This window comes from Schistocerca serialis, chromosome 10 (assembly GCF_023864345.2).
Source record: "Schistocerca serialis cubense isolate TAMUIC-IGC-003099 chromosome 10, iqSchSeri2.2, whole genome shotgun sequence".
NCBI classification, from domain to species: Eukaryota; Metazoa; Arthropoda; class Insecta; order Orthoptera; family Acrididae; genus Schistocerca; species Schistocerca serialis.
In genome coordinates, this window is record NC_064647.1 from 246223045 (window position 1) to 246240177 (window position 17133).

Below are 17133 nucleotides of genomic sequence, written 5' to 3' on the forward strand. Positions count from 1 at the left end.
ACTCTCGTATGATGCATGGGAGAAAGGAACACCTAAATCTTTCCATTCAAGCTCTGATTTCTCGTATTTTATTATGATGATCATTTCTCCCTACGTAGGTGGCTGTCAACAAAATATTTCCACCTTCGGAAGAAAAAGCTGGTGACTGAAATTTCGTAAATAGATCTCGCCACAAAGAAACCCCCTCTGTTTCAGTGACTGCCACCCCAACTGACGTATCATATCAGTGACACTCTCACCCCTATTGCGCTATAACACGAAACGAGCTGCCCTTCTTTGATGTCCTCCATCAATCCTATCTAGTAAGGATCCCATACTGCGCAGCAATATTCCAGTAGAGGAAGGACAAGTGTAATGTAGGCTGTCTCTTCAGTGGGTTTGTCGCATCTTCCAAGTGTTCTGCCAACAAAGCGCAGTCTTTGTTTCGCCTTCCCCACAATATTATCTATGTGGTCTTTCCAATTTAAGTTGCTCGTAATTGTAATCCCTATGTATTTAGTCGAATTGACAGCCCTTAGATTTGTGAGATTTATCGGATTTCTTTTAGTACATATGTGGATGACCTCGCACTTTTCTTTGTTTAGTGCCACTTGCCACTTTTCGCACTGTACAGAAATTCTCTCTACATCATTTTGTAACTGGAGTTGATCATCTGATGATTTTACAAGACGGTAAATTACAGCATCATCTGCAAACAATCTAAGGGGGCTGCTCAGATTATCACGTAGATCATATATGAAAATCAGGAACAGCAGATGGCCTATGACACTACCTTGCAGAAATCCAGATATCACTTCTGTTCTACCCGATGATTTACCGTCTATCACTGCGAACTGTGACCTCTCTGAGAGGAAATCACGAATTCAGTCACACAACTGAGACAATACTCTATATGCACGCAGTGTGATTAATAGTCGTTTGTAAAGAACGGTATCAAAAGCCTTCTGGAAATCTAGGAATATGGAATCGATCTGGGATCCCTTGTCGACATCACTCATTACTTCTTGGGAATGAAGTGCTAGCTGTGTTGCACAAGAATGACATTTTCTGAATCCGTGTTGGTTACGCATCAATAAGTCATTTTCTTCAAGGTGATTCATAATGTTTGAGTACAGATAAAAAAAATATGCTCCAAAATCCTACTGCAAATTGAGGTCAGTGATATGGATCTGTAATTCAATTGGTTACTACTATTTCCTTTCTTGAATATTAGTGTGACCTGTGCTACTTTCCAGTCTTTAGGGAGAGACCTTTTGTCAAGTGACCGGTTGTATATGATTGCTAAGAAAGGCGCTATTGTGTCTGCATACTCTGAAAGCAATCTGATTTGTATACCATCTGGACCAGGAGGGTTGCCTTTCTTAAGTGATTTGAGTTGTTTCGCAATATATAAGATATCTACTTTTATGTCACTCATGCTAACAGCTGTTCTGGTTTAGAATTCTGGAATATTTACTTCATATTCTTTCATGAAGGAATTACGGAAAACTGAATTTAGTAACTCCGCTTTAGCCGGCCGAAGTGGCCGTGTGGTTAAAGGTGCTGCAGTCTGGAACCGCAAGACCGCTACGGTCGCAGGTTCGAATCCTGCCTCGGGCATGGATGTTTGTGATGTCCTTAGGTTAGTTAGGTTTAACTAGTTCTAAGTTCTAGGGGACTAATGACCTCAGCAGTTGAGTCCCATAGTGCTCAGAGCCATTTGAACCATTTGAACTCCACTTTAGTGGCACCGTCATTGGTAACATTTCCATCACTATCGTGCAGTGACTGTGTTTACCACTGGTGTACTTTACACATGACTAGAATCTCTTTGAGTTTTCTACCATATTTTGAGACAATGTTTCAATGCAGAAACTGTTAAAAGCATCTGGCATTGACGTCCGCACTGAACTTGGCATGCTTTTTTCGTTGCTTCTGAAGTGTTTTGTGTACCATGGTGGATGAGTCCTGTCTCTTATTAACTTAGGTGGCATGAATGTTCTATTTCTGTTGCTACTCTATCTTTGAATTTGAGCCATATCTGGTCTACTCTTACATAATTAGCTTGGAAGGAATGGATACTCCCTCTTAGGAAGGCATCAAGCGAATTTTTATCTGCTGTTTTAAATAAATATTTGGTTGATATGGTTTTGAGCCTCGCTACAATGACCTTGTGTTCACTAATCCCTGTATCCGTCATGATGCTCTTAATTAGATCAGGATTATTTGTGGCTAAGAGGTCTAATTGTTCAAAGTAATTCTCAGAGAAAGCATTTAGTGCAATTTCCGAAGATGTTTTCTGTCTACCACCGGCTTTGAACATGTATTTTCGCCAAATCAAGGGTAGATTGAAGTCTCCACCAATTATAACTGTACGAGTGTGGTACTTATTTGTAATGAGATCAAAGTTTTTCAACTTCACTACACAAACACAGCACCACCTATTCAGTGCTTTCTATCAGCGCTTGAAGCTCTGGTACTTTTCCAACACAGGTACAACAATTTACAACTATAATACCGACTGATGCTTGGTGGATTCTCGCCGTTTCTTTACCCTGTACCCTTGGAGACTTAAGCCCTTTTTGATCTTTCCCGAGACTGCCTAACCCAAAAAACCGCCCAATCCACGCCACACAACCCCTGCTACCCGTGTAGCAGCCTCCTGTGTGTAGTGGACACCTGACCTACTTAGTGGAACCCGAAACCCCACCACTCTATGGTGCAAGTTGAGGAATCTGCAGCCTACACGGTCGCAGAACGGTCTGAGCCTCTGATTCAGACCCTCCACTCGACTTTGTACCAAAGGTCTGCAATCAGTCCTGTCGACGATGCTGCAGATGGTGAGCTCTGCCTTCATCTCGCTAGCAAGACTGGCAGTCTTCACCAACTCAGGTAGCCGCCGGAGAGAATCTCTTCCGATCCATAGTGACACACGTCATTAGTGCCGAAATGAGCCACCACCCGCAGTTGGCTGCGCCCTGTACCCTTCATAGCATCCAGAAGGACCCTTTCCACATCTTCAAGGACTCCCCCCCAGTATGCACGCGGAGTGCACGTTGGCTTTTTTTCCCGTCCTTAGCTGCCGTATCCCTGAGGGGCTCCCAATAACAAGCAATCCCACCCTCTGCACTTGTCCGGGCCTCTCAGGAAGACCGGCCACTGCTGCGACAGGCGAGGCCGCCCTTGCTGGCTCAGAAGTACTTTCATCAGTGGGCAGTACCTCAAACCTGTTACGGAGGTGTAAGGGTACAGCCTTGCGGCCAGCACCAACTTTCGCCTTCCGCCCAGGGATTCGTGACCTCGCCTCGGCTCGCCAATCACCGTCAGACAAGTGTCGACCGTCAGGGACGTCCGAATCCGAGTGCGCAGTGGCATCAGAGATCCCAGGCGATGCTACAGGTTCCAGAGGCGCCAAAGTGCTCGCCTCTGGATGTCCCAGTGTCACCGCGGCCCAGGGCAACAGCCTCGAGCCTGTCGACCACGGCCAACACAGCTTCCAGCTGTTTACAGACGGTGGCCAATTCCCCCTGAATTCGTACACAACAGGGGCAGTCCCTAACAAGTTTTTCCCTCTCTTTTATCTCACAAGCCGTTCAAAACAAACAGATGACTGACAACTACGCGAATTTATACTATATTGGTAGCTACAACTCTAGAAATTTGTGAATTAAACTATGTAAATACCACAAAACACTCAAAGAAATTTAGAATTAAACTATGAAACAAATAAGTGAGCTAAGAGTACGACTTGCTGCTGGCTGTATGTTGAATGAACAAGAACTGACTAAAAGAGATGCTTTTCGATGAAGTAAACAACTGAAAAAATGAACTGACTTCGAGAAATAGAATAAGACCTAAGAGAGGTAGGAATGAATAGGTAAATGGTAAATGAAAGAGGCAAATTCAGAAACAAAACTATGAATATGAAATCTGAATTAAAGGAAAGGAAGAAAACAGGGAAAATATGGGCAGAACAAAGGATACAGGAACACAGCCAAAGAAAGGAGAGATTTTGGGAAGATAAAAACATTGGGTACTCATGCAACATTCAAATTCTAACACTGTCTTAAAATGAAGAATTTGTTAAATATTTAAAAAGTAGCAACACAGGGCAAGCAAAAGGGTTGTAATTTACATCCATAAAAGATAGGAAAAGAGAATTATATGGTACAGTTATATGAATGGAAGGATTATAGTTTTGACAGTTAAAACTCCACTATTATTGCATTTTATGCTACTGATGAAGGGAAAGAAAGAGGATTCTACAGATTTCTATGACAAATTGCAACTGGTTTTGGACAAGTATGGCAATAAGCGTCAAACAATATTGATAGGTTTATTCCCCATACTATCATAGAGATCATGGGAACGATGGGAGTCACAGTCATTTATGACAGTGGAAGATTCATTACAGATTTTGTTTCTTTTAACAAAGATAACCAATACATTCTTTCACAAAAGATATCCATAAATATACATGATCAGCTTGAAGCTGTCTATAAAGATTTATCATCAATGAGAAATTAGAAGGCAAAGTATTAGAGACAATAGTGTACAGGGGACATATGTTCTGAACATTTCTTGCTGATATCTCAAATCGATGCATACATAAAATGGAGAAAGGACAAAAACTTGGCAGAAGAAAATATGAGGGTAGAAATCTATGACGTGAACAAAGGATATGAGGTCTGTACCAGAAGAGACTTAAGATTAGGTTAGATTAGATTAGTACTTGTTCCAGAGATCATGAATACAACACTTCGTAATGATTTGGAATGTGTCAGGTTAATAAAAGGTGTCATACAAAATATTACGTGACACTTAATATTTTTAATAAATATATTTTTTTTGTTGGGGTTGGGGAAATTACCCACTTACTATATCCAAAAATTCATCTAATGAGTAGAAGGAGTTGCCATTAAGAAATTCTTTTAAATGCTATATGGCTATCTGTCAGACTTTTGATGCTATTAGGTAAGTGACCAAAGACTTTTGTGGCAGCATAATTTACCCCCTTCTAAGCCAAAGTTAGATTTAACCTTGAGTAGTGAAGATCATCCTTTCTCCTAGTGTTGTAGCCATGTACACTGCTATTACTTTTGAATTCGTTTGGATTGTTAATAACAAATTTCATATGTGGAGTCATAGAGAATAAATTAGCAAAATTTGGGAATACATATAGTACAATGAACAGATGTGTACAAAATAAAATGAGAAAAGAAACAAGACTGAAATTTTTCAAGAGAATTGCAGTGCTAATGCCTGTTTATTGAAATGAATCGTGGGTTACAAGTAAATTTGAAGAAAGTCGCACACAAGCAACAGAAATGAAGCACAAGAGCTGACAGATTTCGAGATTAGGAAAGACTTGAGCATCCTTAAGAAAGTAGAAGAAACTGGAATGAACATCTTGCAGGATTATGTCTCTAGATAAGATAATTTAAGCCAGTTTGGAGAAGAAGACAATAAAGACCATGGAAGTGATGGACAAACAAAAAGAAAAGAGTGAAACAGAGGCCGAATGCATGAAGTGAAGATGATGATATTTTTTCAAACAATGAAAAATCCAGGATGGAATGTAACAATACGAGAGAAGGAAAGCTGCTACTCACCATAGAGCGGAGATGCTGAGCCACGATAGGCACAATAAAAAGATTCACACAATCATAGCTTTCGGCCATTAAGGCCTTTGTCAGCAGTAGACACACAAGTGCAACTTGCACACACATCTGCAGTCTCCGAGAGCTGAAACTACGCTGCCATATGTATTTCATTAGGTTTGTTGTTGAAAATCATCTGTGGAACATTCCTCACATAACCAGTGAAGTATAAACCTAATTCTTTCGAAATAAAACTTGCGCTCAGTCACGTCTACCACTTAAGGTCGGCAGTGCAGATTTTGGTGAAATGAGATGGCAAAAAAGTTAAGATTTGCTACTCAAATGATGTAGAAAATGTTCTCTTTTTAACCCTAATAAACATTATAACCCTCAAAAAAGAAAGTGGGTCCACTTATCGGAAGAAAACACAGGTCACACCCGATTACAAGGAGTATAGCAGAAGTCGTCCAGAAAACTAAAATCACAGTCCAGTATCAGTGACGTCCACCTGTTGTAGAACTTTAAAATACATTCTGAGCTCAAACATAGGGAGGTACCTCCTACAGAATGACCACCTCCATGCCAAAAACATTATTCACACAAAATCGAAATCACATCCTGACAACCACAGATCTACGTAATCAGTTGGATGCAGTATATCCTGACTCCGAGAAAGTATTTATCAATGTCACACAGCCACGGTTATTAATGAAAGTAATGTCATTTGAAATATGAAATTTGTAGCAGGTTTGAGGATTTTTTGGTGTGGAAAATACAGCACATCATCCGAGATGGACAGTTGTCGACAGCTGTAGAAGTATGTGCTCCAGACACATTAATGAGACCACTGCCCTTGTTCAATGTCAAGGTACAGTAATTACTCACTAATGGCAGCACTAACAGTGGAGAGTATATAAAGTGGGTCAGGAGAACATGGAAATCACCTGGCAGAGTGCGGAGCTGAGCGCGACGGCGGACGGCGACCTGCCGGAGCGCCGCCTCCGCCGGCCCCCGCAGCTCCTGCCGCCCCCTCGGCTGCTCAGGGAGGTGGGCGTCCCGCTGCGGCTGCCGCCCCCGGCCCCGCCCCCAGATGCGGTGTCGTCCTCGTCGCACAGGCTCCTGCCGGCACAAGTGAGGCAAGCTGGCGCAATTACAGGCATGCTGAAGGGTACACGTACTTTGAAAGAGGGTAATTTTGTTCGGAATCTGTGCAATAATGTGGGTCATCGGATGCCTGAACACACGAGTGATATGTTACTACTATCACTTGTAAACGGACAGAGGGAGTGGGTCTGCAGCAACAGAGAGGGGTGAGAGAGGAGCTTTGCTGACGGACCTCCTGAATAGAGAATGAATTTTATCTGAGATGCGCCCTGCTGTGACAGAGGAGAGAGAATATTTCACAGAGAGACAACAAATTTGAGAAAAGGTAATAGGAACGTAGTTCTCAGACTTTTCCCTCTAAGAACAGAGGAAACTTGTTGGTCAGGTGAGTATCTACTAAGTTTTTCATCATTATGATGTTGGATCCTAAAATCAGAGCATTTCTTCAGGGCCTTTCTCCTACTTTTAAAGGGCTCTTTCTGTCTCTGCTGCTCCACTCACAAATTTAACACAGGTACTTCGTATGACCTCGTTGTTGACCTAATAGCCTACACAAAAGCTTCCTATCACCGCTGATGTTCACTGTAAATTACTTTTTCGAGTAGGAGCTCAAGATTCTCATATGTCTCCTCGAGACGGACACATTGAACAACTGTGACTGATGCTACAATGTTGTCATTAGATAATGACACTTATTTTATTTGAATCAATGAAGGGCCTCTAGTCATCTTTCTTGTGCTCTGCATCGGACTTGTTAATGAGGTTTGGATTGTCAGCTAGGTACTAAAGAGTCTTCCTAATCTACAGTGCTGTTCTTTCAGCCTTGAAACTAGGAGTTTTGCAGCATCCTTTGGGGGATTTAGATCTCTGGCCAAACTGTTTAGGTCAAGTTATACCAAGGGTTGGGGCATGTCTTGCACACCTTCCCCGTCAGAATCTTAAGTAAGTTCATCAGATGCAGAACTTAATTCAGAATGCAGTATATGAAGGTTCTTAGGGGGGGGGGGGGGGGGGGGGGGACAGATACAGGAACACCAGAACTATGTGGCACAGTTCTTGCTGAGTCCAAATCAGGATATATCATTCCCTTTTTTTCTTTGAACAGTCATCCAGATGGTTCTTTAGTGACCACTGGGCTCTATTTTACACTTTGATCGTTTTCATAACTCCTCAACAAAAAAGCTGTACACTCTGAGGCGCATGATATTTATCCTGATCCTCTGGTTTCCCTCAAAGACTAAGCAAAATAAACACTTTTAACAAATGCGGTTATGTTCCATTTCTGAATAGCAATCATAACATCTACAAATATAACACAATATATCAGGACTGTTCAAACACTTTCTCCTTCGCATGCTTACAGCCCAACAAATAAACCAAAACACAGTAGTGCACTGGAACACTCTTCCAGATACTCTTTCTCACCACTAGTTCAATAACCTGTATATAATTCCTCCATTATAACAGTGAAAAGTACTGCCATCCATCGATATGTTCTATCTAATCATACTTGTACCTGCAAAGATGCAGTAATTTAAAATCAAATGCTTCTAACTGGTTGTTTACTTTTAAATAAATATTTGGACTGCTGTTTCACTAAGTGGACATATTGCATTTTAATTAGAAATACGAAAATCACAAAAGACCAAGTGTGATAAGACAAAAATGGCAATATTTCTGGATACAGGTGTCATAATTGAAAACGGAAAATCATTGTTTACCTGTGTTGTTGACTGAATTTAAAAATTTTATTTGCTGTTGTAATATACTCATTAACAAGTAAAAGTTTAATACTTGTACTACTGTATTAAAATTAGAAAGTTCGTATATGTCATAAGGCGTAATAACTCACTGTGCGCAAATAAACGGACTCTACTCGTACAGTGTTTTGGAATGAGAGCACTTAGCCACCTGCAACCTGACTGAAATTTTCCTCCCTTAAGTATCGAAGGTCAAATATTTAACACAGTAACTCATAAGATGAACATCAACAAAAGCAAAACGAGGATAATGGAATGTAGTCAAATTAAATCGGGTGATGCTGAGGGAATTAGATTAGGAAATGAGACACTGAAAGTAGTAAAGGAGTTTTGCTATTTGGGGAGTAAAATAACTGATGATGGTCGAAGTAGAGAGGATATAAAATGTAGACTGGCAATGGCAAGGAAATCGTTTCTAAACAAGAGAAATTTGTTAACATCGAGTATAGATTTAAGTGTCAGGAAGTTGTTTCTGAAAATATTTGTATGGAGTGTAGCCATGTATGGAAGTGAAACATGGACGATAAGTAGTTTGGACAAGAAGAGAATAGAAGCTTTCGAAATGTGGTGCTACAGAAGAATGCTGAAGATAAGGTGGGTAGATCACGGAACTAATGAGGAGGTATTGAGTAGGATTGGGGAGAAGAGAAGTTTGTGGCACAACTTGACTAGAAGAAGGGATCGATTGGTAGGACATGTTCTGAGGCATCAAGGGATCACCAATTTAGCATTGGAGGGCAGCGTGGAGGGTAAAAATCGTAGAGGGAGACCGAGAGATGAATACACTAAACAGATTCAGAAGGATGTAGGTTGCAGTAGGTACTGGGAGATGAAGAAGCTTGCACAGGATAGAGTAGCATGGAGAGCTGCATCAAACCAGTCTCAGGACTGAAGACCACAACAACAACTCATTTTTACTCAGTTGCTTGAATCTGTTTTCCACATGCGAGTCTAATTCTTTAAAGAATCAAAGGTTTACTGGTTCTGTCGTATATTAGGTAACAAATCATTCCCAACTTGTTGCCCCAATCCTCTCTCCAGTGTACTCACCCCGCATTGCTGACATCGATGCCAGAGGAGGAGGAGGGCTCGTGGGCTGTCCTCGGCACGTCCAGCAGCAGTGGCCTGGAGCCAGCCTCCAAGCGCGTCGCCGCTCCAGCGCCGTTCTCCAGCACGGCGTGCGCCCTGGCTGCTAGAAGCATCACACCACTACATTCAGCAGAGCGCTATACTCTGATAACAGGCGAAAGTCGTACAGTTTGACGTTCATTTGTTTCCATCGCATGTAGACATTTGCAACATTTACGATTGAATACTTGCGAAAGATGAGAATTGAGTATTGTAAGCACACGAAACTTCCTGGCAGATTAAAACTGTGTGCCAGACCGCGACTCGAACTCAGGACCCGAGTTCAAGTCTCGGTCCGGCACACAGTTTTAATCTGCCAGGAAGTTTCCCATCAGCGCACACTCCGTTGCAGAGTGAAAATCTCATTTTGTAAACACATGTCATTCATATATTACTACTGAAATGAATTTGTTAACTGATCAGATGTTGGTTTTGCATACAGCATCTATAGATGTATATTCCTGTTACAGAAACTGTCTCTGCAAATCATCTCTTCCAATGCGCAGCAGGAATATCAGCTTGTTCACTAACGACGCCCTCCTCAAAGCGAGAAACTTCTACTGAAATGTGAACTTCCAGTGTGACTGAATTTTCTATTGTCGCTTGAAAGATCATGATAACATTTGGAATAAAAAAACACATGACACTAGTGTAATAGTCTACAACATTCATTATTTTACAAACCGGTTTGCAGCTGTTACATCATCGTGAGCTACGAAGATAAATATGTTTATCTGTGAAATTAAAGATTTTAAAATAGCGCAATAACATTAATATGAGGGTTGCCCAGAAAGTAATGTACCACATTTTTTTCTCAGCTGAAAATGCTACGAATGCGAATGTGTATTATTTGAAGTCTCCTAAGTGAGCGCACCAAGTTTCCGTGACTTCCGACAGACAGCGTTGCTGTAGGACGGTTTCAAAACGGCGTCTGTAGGTGACGTACGGTACAAGCAATGTGGAGTCATTGAATTTCTCACTGCAGAGAAAGAAACTGTTGGGAATATTCCGAAACGCTTGTGCAAAGTCTATCGAGCATCTGCTGTCGATAGAAGTACAGTTAGTCGCTGGTTAAGGTGGTTCAGGTCATCAGACGGAAGTGTGGATGCAATTATCCGCACTCCCGGATATTCAGAAGTGTGTGTACTGACGGGCTTGTTTTGTGCTGGAGGGAGGCCATGGAACAGGATGAAGATAACGTGGAAAAATAGGGTGTGTGGATAAAACTCCATTATTTCATGTGTGCAATTCTCATTATGTTCAATAATGAATTGTTGAAGAAAAATCTGTTGCATTACTTTCTGGGTAACACTCATATTTAATCTAAATATCATACACCACATTTATTACTGAAATAATCCTTCCCATTTCAGCCAAACATTAACCTTTGTCATGTTTGGAACCAACTGAAGTTCTCTGCACCTGCACTGATATGCTGTACCTGACGATAACGTAACAGCAGAAAACTGATTTGTAAAACAATAAATATTGTTAAATAGTACACCAGTGTCACATGCTGCCTGAATGACCAGAATACACTTTTTCACAGTACCTGCATCTGCCAAGGGCTGCAGTTTGTCTTTACTATTGAACAAAAATACTGATGCGCAGTTAATATTATGAAATACAGGTATATGGTTGTGTGTGACTTTTTTTGCGAGATTATCTGAAATATATGAGATGAGGCACAAGTTTTTGTAACCACTGACTGGTTCCTGTTGTTAAATGTTTCTCTACGTAAAGAAAGATTTGTTTGCGTTTTTAGTTAATGTAACTATTTCTGTGCAACAAAAACCGTAATGTTTCCCTGTGTAAACACACTACACGTCATTTATGTATCTTCCTTGTAATTCGTATGTCATTTTATCTGTACTGGTGATATTCAGTTGGTACCTGATGATGGCGTAATAAGTCTAAAGTCGGTTCGTTACCAAATCGACATAATTTTGCAGAACATTAAGAAGTGCGTGTTTTATGTTGTAAACTCTAACATGAATGGCAACTCTTTTTATAAAGTTTGTATTTCAAATACATTTGTACAAACTAGAACAATATTTCATACTGAGGTCACACAATCACAACAACATTGGCGCTCCTAACCACACATCTGCAACTATCTCGCTCCTTTTGCTTGTGTGAAAGTCCGCACGTCCATTTTCGCTGTTAATAATGGTACACCATGTCTCTCTCTTCTAGTTTCCAGCGATACTAAAAGCGGCTATGCGACGTCGTTTGCTACAATGTTTCGCAAAATTGGAAGCAGCAGCTATACGAGTACAGCATAAAAATGGTTCGCTATGGAATCTACAGAGAGCCTGACAAGCGTTCAAGCCAACACGTAGCGATTGTCACTAAAAGCTAGATGCATCTCTACGAAGCATTGCGTGTCGTCGTGATGAAGCTTTTGTTTTAAAAGAAAATCATCGCGTGAATCATGCAGCTCGGAATAACACCAGAAAGATGCACTTTACTCCTAATTTCCTACGAGTGCTCGAACGTGCTACAGCGGGTATAAATACCTTCTGTTCGTTACTTGGCGAAGAATACAGGGTGTTTCAAAAATGACCGGTATATTTGAAACGGCAATAAAAACTAAACGAGCAGCGATAGAAATACACCGTTTGTTGCAATATGCTTGGGACAACAGTACATTTTCAGCCGGACAAACTTTCGAAATTACAGTAGTTACAATTTTCAACAACAGATGGCGCTGCAAGTGATGTGAAAGATATAGAAGACAACGCAGTATGTGGGTGCGCGATTCTGTACGTCGTCTTTCTGCTGTAAGCGTGTTCTGTTCACAACGTGCAAGTGTGCTGTAGACAACATGGTTTATTCCTTAGAACAGAGGATTTTTCTGGTGTTGGAATTCCACCGCCTAGAACACAGTGTTGTTGCAACAAGACGAAGTTTTCAACGGAGGTTTAATGTAACCAAAGGACCGAAAAGCGATATAATAAAGGATCTGAAAAATTTCAACGGACTGGGAACGTGACGGATGAACGTGCTGGAAAGGTAGGACGACCGCTTACGGCAACCACAGAGGGCAACACGCAGCTAGTGCAGCAGGTGATCCAACAGCGGCCTCGGGTTTCCGTTCGCCGTGTTGCAGCTGCGGTCCAAATGGCGCCAACGTCCGCGTATCGTCTCATGCGCCAGAGTTTACACCTCTATCCATACAAAATTCAAATGCGGCAACCCCTCAGCGCCGCTAGCACTGCTGCACCAGAGACATTCGCTAACGATATAGTGCACAGGATTGATGACGGCGATATGCATGTGGGCAGCATTTGGTTTACTGACGAAGCTTATTTTTACCTGGACGGCTTCGTCAATAAACAGAACTGGCGCATATGGGGAACCGCAAAGCCCCATGTTGCAGTCCCAGCGTCCCTGCATCCTCAAAAAGTACTGGTCTGGGCCGCCGTTTCTTCCAAAGGAATCATTGGCCCATTTTTCAGATCTGAAACGATTACTGCATCACGCTATCTGGACATTCTTAGTGAATTTGTGGCGGTACAAACTGCCTTAGACGACACTGCGAACACCTCGTGGTTTATGCAAGATGGTGCCCGGCCACATCGCACGGCCGACGTCTTTAATTTCCTGAATGAATATTTCGATGATCGTGTGATTGCTTTGGGCTATCCGAAACATACAGGAGGCGGCGTGGATTGGCCTCCCTATTCGCCAGACATGAACCCCTGTGACTTCTTTCTGTGGGGACACTTGAAAGACCAGGTGTACCGCCAGAATCCAGAAACAATTGAACAGCTGAAGCCGAACATCTCATCTGCATGTGAAGCCATTCCGCCAGACACGTTGTCAAAGGTTTCGGGTAATTTCATTCAGAGACTACGCCATATTATTGCTACGCATGGTGGATATGTGGAAAATATCGTACTATAGAGTTTCCCAGACCGCAGCGCCATCTGTTGTTGAAAATTGTTACTACTTGTAATTTCGAAAGTTTGTCTGCCTGAAAATGTACTGTTGTCCCAAGCATATTGCAACAAACGGTGTATTTCTATCGCTGCTCGTTTAGTTTTTATTGCCGTTTCAAATATACCGGTCATTTTTGAAACACACTGTACATGGGTCAGGATGTATTCGATATCAAGATTCTGAGCTATGCAACTTTGTTTTTCGTTTAATAATTCAGTGGTGGAATTTATTGTATTAGCCGGCATTTGCTCTCGTTGCACACTGACTAGAGGCTTGTAGTCGCCGACTCGGATGAGCGAGCTACAGATGGGCCATTGTTTCATTGTTCAGTTGCTATGAGGCTTCTGCGGAGACTCGGACAGATACTGCATGAGACATTAACAGTTTCTGCTGCTCTCACACGGCAAGCTGTTATTTTGGCAGTCTTTGGTATCGAAGGCGATAAACCGATCGTTGTGTTGGAATAACAGACTAAAATGTAAGTATCCCTTCGTAAATGACAAACTACTCTTTTTTTATATTGAATCAGAGATATTTTACAGTTTTCTTCTGTAATAAAGTCAGTTTTGATGCTAATGACAATGACTTTGAAGTTTTGTGTTTGAGAGAATGGTTTGTACCAGCGACGTGCGACGTTTACAAAACAATTGTTGGCAGTATAAACATCGATGTTAAAAACAAAATACAACATCTACCACCAATTTTAAGAAAATGTATTTTTATATCACTATAAATGTTTAAATGATATTAACCAAGCTTTTTCTGGAAATATCTCAAAGACGTCAGCGCAAGAAGCCATAATATGTTGTGTTTTGCCCACATGCTTTATTTGGTAGCAAAAGAATATAGTGAACAAACTGAACTAGTTGGTTACACTGCTGCGAAAGGTACTGCAATGTAGTTTAAACACGGTGTAGGAAAAACTGATGAGCTAAGAAAAGAATTAAACCCAAGAAGTATCCACAAAACGGAATTCAGTGTTCTAAATGATTGAACGACTTTTTTTGCAGCTTTGTCCAGGTATTAATGATATCATAAATTACCGTGCCAGTGCACCAACCATGCTGACAACCACTTGTGTCTGTGGCTACTGGTGCACTCTGCCTAAAAATTTACTTGGAAAGAGTAAAGTAATCCAAATAATGAGTATGTTGATCACAAAAATATACTGTGTGCAACCAGTACAGAGCATTGGAGAGGAGCTGAAAAGTATAGTCATACCCGATGCGAAAAAGCAATTGCTATCAATCTGTCGTGGTAAAACATTAACCGTATCAGCGTTGTTCGAACCAAGATTCCAGAAAATACACTTTCACGATGCTTTAGCATGTTCGAAGGCGATGAAATTCATCAAAGTTTTGCTTGCTGCTATCGAAACAACTATCCTACATTACATGAACATAGACAAACCAAATTTGACTTATGGAGTGAATATTATAAAATAATCAAGAAAAGAATAACTCGCGAACTGGACGAGGAACGGATTTTCCATCCCAGTTTGGTTATTATCTGAACACCTAAATATTTAAGTCGTGTAGCCGCATCCTCAGCTCCCGAAAGATTGTTTTCTGAAGCACGATGTGCTCTTCGTTAATGACGCAACATACGGGATGGGGAAAATCTGACAAAAATGTTATTTTTACAGTCTGTAGACAAAATATTGTGGGACATGTAATGCTAATTGTTGAATGTGTATGATATTAGATGTATTTACACGCTGTCTATTACGCCAGTCTAGAAGTTTGTCATTTAATTTCGTTTTTTTTTTTTTTTTTTTTTTTTTTTTTTTTTTTTTTTTTTTTAAGGGTCGATTATTATCAGCCTTAGAAGTCGATGGCGAAATCAACATCTGTGATTTGTCAAAATCGCCCGTCTCTAGATATTAGTGATTTTAATGTTTCCTTGCTCTTTGGTAGATCTCAGCTTAATGTGCATCCCTTCTTCCACTCTGTACTAGCTTCATGGACATTGACCTCGAATTGCCACTAAAATAAAAGATGCGATGGCAACTATAGTAGGGTGACCAGACGAACCGTTTTTAACCGGTCTGTCTTTTTTTCGTTTCGTGTCCCATTGTACAGGAAAATATTCAACGGGACGCCGGATGTTCCGATTTTTGTAATCAGCAGTAACCTTATCTCTCTCTTTCTGTTTCGTTTTGTGTTTTTATTTATTTTTACGTCAATTTAATGTCATAGACATATTTTTTAAAACATTTTCTTGGGTCTGGCTTTGTCTTGAACGCAAAGATGGAATAAAGAAGCATATTTTGCTCACGGGATGAGAAGAGCTGTAAACAGAAGATTTTTCCGTGGACATGCTCAAAATGGTTCAAATGGCTCTGAGCACTATGGGACTCAACTGCTGAGGTCATTAGTCCCCTAGAACTTAGAACTAGTTAAACCTAACTAACCTAAGGACATCACAAACAGCCATGCCCGAGGCAGGATTCGAACCTGCGACCGTAACGGTCTTGCGGTTCCAGACTGCAGCGCCTTTAACCGCACGGCCACTTCGGCCGGCTGGACATGCTCGGTGTCATGGTTACGCACGAGCTTCGCAGTTCATATCGATATTTGCTACTGAAGAAATCACGGACGGGTATTACAAGTTTTCGTTAAAGAACGTTTGGGGCTATCAACGTTCAATCGTATTTGTAGTCACACAGTTAGATGACATAAATCTGCAACCGACACGATGTCTTCGGACTGTTGCAGACAACAGTGAGAAGTGGGCGTCAGTTTCAACACTGGGTTTGGCAAGCTTGCTGTAATGCTTCCACTGACTGTTCTTTGCTGTGTGTGAAACTGAATCGTGTCCGTTATTATCGGGAAAGAAAGTATTGTTTTTTCGAAAACCATGAAACAAAAGCTCCCTTTCTTGAAGGAAACCACGAGAACGAAGGTAGAAGGTACATTGTGTTGTTCAGTTTTTTTCCATTGAACATCGAGGATGTGTCGATACATCGCACCACATAAAGAAAAAGAAGCACCTGTTCGCAGTTTCACTTCCTTTGTAAACACGAACAAACTACAAACAGAGGAAGAAAAACGTATCGCTGCAGGGGGAGCGTGGTTTGTAAAACACAGTCATTCTTTCCATTCAATGGGCTGTGGGATCTGCTCATTGGAGACCTATTTGAGGAGAAATCCACAAGTTATAGGACAGAATGCGATTCGATTTTAGTGAACGTTTTGTCGCCGTACGCAGTGCATGAGCCGGCCGGAGTGGCCGTGCGGTTCTAGGCGCTACAGTCTGGAGCCGAGCGACCGCTACGGTCGCAGGTTCGAATCCTGCCTCGGGCATGGATGTGTGTGATGTCCTTAGGTTAGTTATGTTTAATTAGTTCTAAGTTCTGGGCGATTGATGACCTCAGAAGTTAAGTCGCATAGTGCTCAGAGCCAGCAGTGCATGAAGTTGTCAGAATTTAAAGATACTAAATAAGTGTCTGTGATGGTTGATCCACCAAATCATGAAGGTTTAAAGCTAGTGCTGTCTCTGCCTAGGAATTTCATTGCTACCAAAGGTGTTCAGTGCAAAATAATCTGTCTTCAGAACATTGGTGCAGAAAAGCTAGCTATATTCTGGATATTTTAAAAATACAAAATATATTTGAT

The 17133-nt window shown here is 41.3% G+C and overlaps 1 protein-coding gene across 3 annotated transcripts in view; it reads right to left on the bottom strand.

Annotated features, from left to right (window-relative positions):
- Positions 1–17133, bottom strand: part of LOC126424811 (G-protein coupled receptor moody-like) — a 120928-nt gene that overhangs the window by 35645 nt on the left and 68150 nt on the right. For 2 of the 3 annotated variants that reach the window (XM_050087604.1, XM_050087603.1), the window contains exons 4-5: positions 9494–9635; positions 6524–6698 (exon numbers count right to left, since the gene is read on the bottom strand). In XM_050087604.1, the coding sequence (XP_049943561.1) occupies positions 6524–6698; positions 9494–9635 (317 nt within the window). The remainder of the gene's footprint in view (positions 1–6523; positions 6699–9493; positions 9636–17133) is intronic. The other variant, XM_050087602.1, reaches the window with a different exon arrangement.